General features: G+C 25.1%; 1 protein-coding gene across 1 annotated transcript; it reads left to right on the top strand.

Annotated features, from left to right (window-relative positions):
- Positions 1-426: 426 nt before the first annotated feature.
- LOC131651412 (aspartic proteinase CDR1-like) lies at positions 427-1,758 on the top strand. Its single transcript, XM_058921079.1, has one exon. It carries the CDS (start codon positions 427-429, stop codon positions 1,756-1,758), a length of 1,332 nt encoding a protein of 443 aa, XP_058777062.1.
- The last annotated feature ends 1,673 nt before the right edge of the window (positions 1,759-3,431 follow it).

The following is a 3,431-nucleotide window of genomic DNA, read 5'->3' as shown; positions in this document are numbered from 1 at the left end:
AGATATAATAATGAAATTAAATAAATATCAAATTTTTAAAATTTTGCATTGAATGAAAATAAATTAATCTTATTTGGTCAACAAAAATTCAAATCAAATCTTTATAAAAGTTATAATAATTAACCAATATATTTATTTAACCAAAAATACTAAATATATGATTGAATCAATATTTCCTACGTATATTATAAGAAATTTTCATTTTTTTAATATTTATTTAATAAGTGATGTATTTTAATATAGACTAAATATATTCGTTTTAATTTAAAAATTGAAATTTTATTTATAATAAAAAAGTAGAGGGCTTATCTTGCCACTCTAATTTCTCCTATTCTATTTTTTTTATCTATCTACATTCTTGATCTTATATAAAGCAACTAAAGAATATAACTTGGATGAACAATTTTCTCTCAAACGAAAAGAACAATGTCTCATTTTTCGCTTTTTATCTTTATTTTTATTTGTGTATCTTGTCTAGTAGTTATTTCTCATGCAATAAACAATGGTTTTAGTGTTGAACTGATTCATCGTGATTCTTTCAAATCACCACTTTACAACCCATCACAAACTAAATTTGAAAGAAATTTTAATGTTGTGCATCGGTCAATCAATCGTGCTAATTATTTATACAAGAAACTTTCTTCTACTAAAAACAAACTTGAGTCATATCTGCCTCATGATAACGGTGAGTATCTCATGAGTTATTCAGTTGGTACTCCACCATTTCGAGTTTATGGGATTTTAGATACAGGTAGTAACTTGATCTGGCTTCAATGCAAACCTTGTAATCCATGTTACAACCAAACCTCTCCTATTTTTGATCCTTCAAAATCTTCCAGTTACAAAAATATTCCATGCTCTTCTAGAACATGCAAATCTATGGAAGGTACTTCTTGTTCTTATGATATAGATGCTTGCCAATATAAGTTGGATTATACTGCTGAATCATATACACGTGGAGAACTTAGCATAGAGACTCTTACGTTGGATTCTGCCTCCGACTCTTTTGTCTCGTTTCCTAAAATTGTTATAGGATGTGGGCACAATAATGCTGAACCATTGTATAATGGTCCAAATTCAGGTGTAATTGGCTTTGGAAGTGGAGATACGTCACTAGTAAAACAATTAGGATCTTCAATTGGGGGAAAATTCTCATATTGTTTTATTGATGGGTACAATAACAAGTCTAATAGATCTAGCAAACTCAGTTTTGGAAATGATGCTATTGTTACCGGTGATAATGTTGTTTCAACTCCTATGGTCAAAATGGTAGGGAATTTTACAAAAGACAATTACTTCGTAACTATGAAAGCATTTAGTGTGGGAAATAAAAGAATAAAGTATAGAGGGTTCAAACGTGTAGGAACAAATGCTTCTACCGATAACATCATAATTGACTCTGGTACAAATTTATGTATTCTTCCACAACGTGTTTACTATAAGATGGAATCAGCTTTGAAAAAATTGGTTAAATTACCACGTTTTCACGATGACGGAGGTACATTCCGCCTTTGTTACAATACCACATCCAAACAAGACTTTCCACCGATTACGGCACATTTTAAAGGTGGAGATGTTAAGTTAGATTCAGGGGGCGCCTTTTATCCCCTATACGAAGGGGTTGAATGCTTTGCATTTATTCCATATAAAAATGGATTAGGCATCTTTGGAAACATGGCACAAGTGAATTATTTGGTTGGTTATGACCTCCATAAAAATATTGTGTCTTTCAAGTCTACTGATTGTACCAAATATTGAATACGTATAAAGACTCGTATCATAATTTATTATATAATTTTATAATAAAATTTATATTTTGTTCTAAATGTCTTTTAAGAATATTTTCAATTGTCTTTTGTTAGGAGCATATACATTAATGAGTTATTTCGTACACAATTCTATATATTTTTATACACTTCATACCCAATTTTTATTGATAAAACAAAACATTTATTAATAGTGAATGAGTACTTTTTAAGAAAATATCATCTATTATCTAAGTCACTTATATAATTTTGTTTGAGTTCATTCGTTTTTATGAAACCATTCAAATCCGTGATTGAAAATATTTAAAAACACAATATTCTATTAAGGGGTGATTGAGTTTTATTAATTAACAAATTTGAGGGGGAAGTGAGTTTAAAGATTAAAATATAGAATTACATCATATTTTGATTGTTTTAAAGATCAAAAAAATGCATGATTTAACTTTATTTTTCCTTCTCCAATCAATCTAGTACACATTATTATTGAAAAATCAAAGTAAAATTTATTTTGAATTATTTTGTTATTATCTATTCATATGATGATTGAAAGTGAATTTTGTATAATAATAAATAATAGATAAATACAATAAAATAAATTTCAACGCATAAAAAATGACCCGACAATACCGTAAATAAATAATTGATAAAGTTATTAAATTGATTATTATTATTATTATTATTATTATTATTATATTAAAATGAAAGTTTTGACCTTTCCTATCTAACCTATTAAAAATATAAAATGCTATAAAAAATTCAAAAAATTCTTAAGTATTAATTATATAGAAATTATCAATATTTTTTTATTATTTAAAAAATATAATTATTTTTGTACATTATTATTCTTATATATAATAAAAAAAATTATTTATATACATCTGGTTCAACCTTAATCAATCCTTAAAATTCTAAACCCCTATATACATCGAATACTGGGAAAAGCCATTAAAACATAACTAAAATCATATCAAATATTGTTAGTGGCAATTATATCAAATGACAAATATACTATTGAGTAAAACTTATACAATAACAAACTTTTATTATCAATAAATAAATAATTCTCAAAATTGTTTTTCTTAAATTTACACAATCAAAACTTTGTTTCCGTATCACATTATTTAATGATAATATTTGAGGTGTGTATTTAAAACGATGCCATAAATTTTCTTAACTACTTTTTGTTACAAAAACAGATGAATTTATGATAATAAAATAATCCTATCTTCACAAACAATTTCCTTACAAAATCTATAAAATGAATAAGGAAAAAAATAATTTTAAAAATAATTCTTTCTTATATTTAAAATAGACGTCATAGCCACGTAATAAACAAAACGAAATAATTCATAAAATGGCCCAACCTAGTGACATTATAGTGACACTCCCTAAATATTAATTACTAATTATAATTATTTACTGTAGATGAGTCGATTAGTAGTTGGTTATATGCATACAACGTTTATTTTTTTTAAATATAATAATGAAATTAATTAAATATCAAATTTTAAAATTTTGCATTGAATGAAAATAAATTAATCTTATTTGGTAAACAAAAATTCAAATCAAATCTTTAAAATAGGTATAGTAGTTACCCATTATATTTATTTAATAAAAAAAATACTATATATAGGATTGAATTAATATAATATAATAATGAAACTA

Source organism: Vicia villosa, linkage group LG2 (assembly GCF_029867415.1).
Source record: "Vicia villosa cultivar HV-30 ecotype Madison, WI linkage group LG2, Vvil1.0, whole genome shotgun sequence".
Lineage (NCBI taxonomy): Eukaryota > Viridiplantae > Streptophyta > Magnoliopsida > Fabales > Fabaceae > Vicia > Vicia villosa.
The sequence above is the reverse complement of the archived record's forward strand: the minus strand, read 5'-3'. Positions and strand labels throughout refer to the sequence as shown.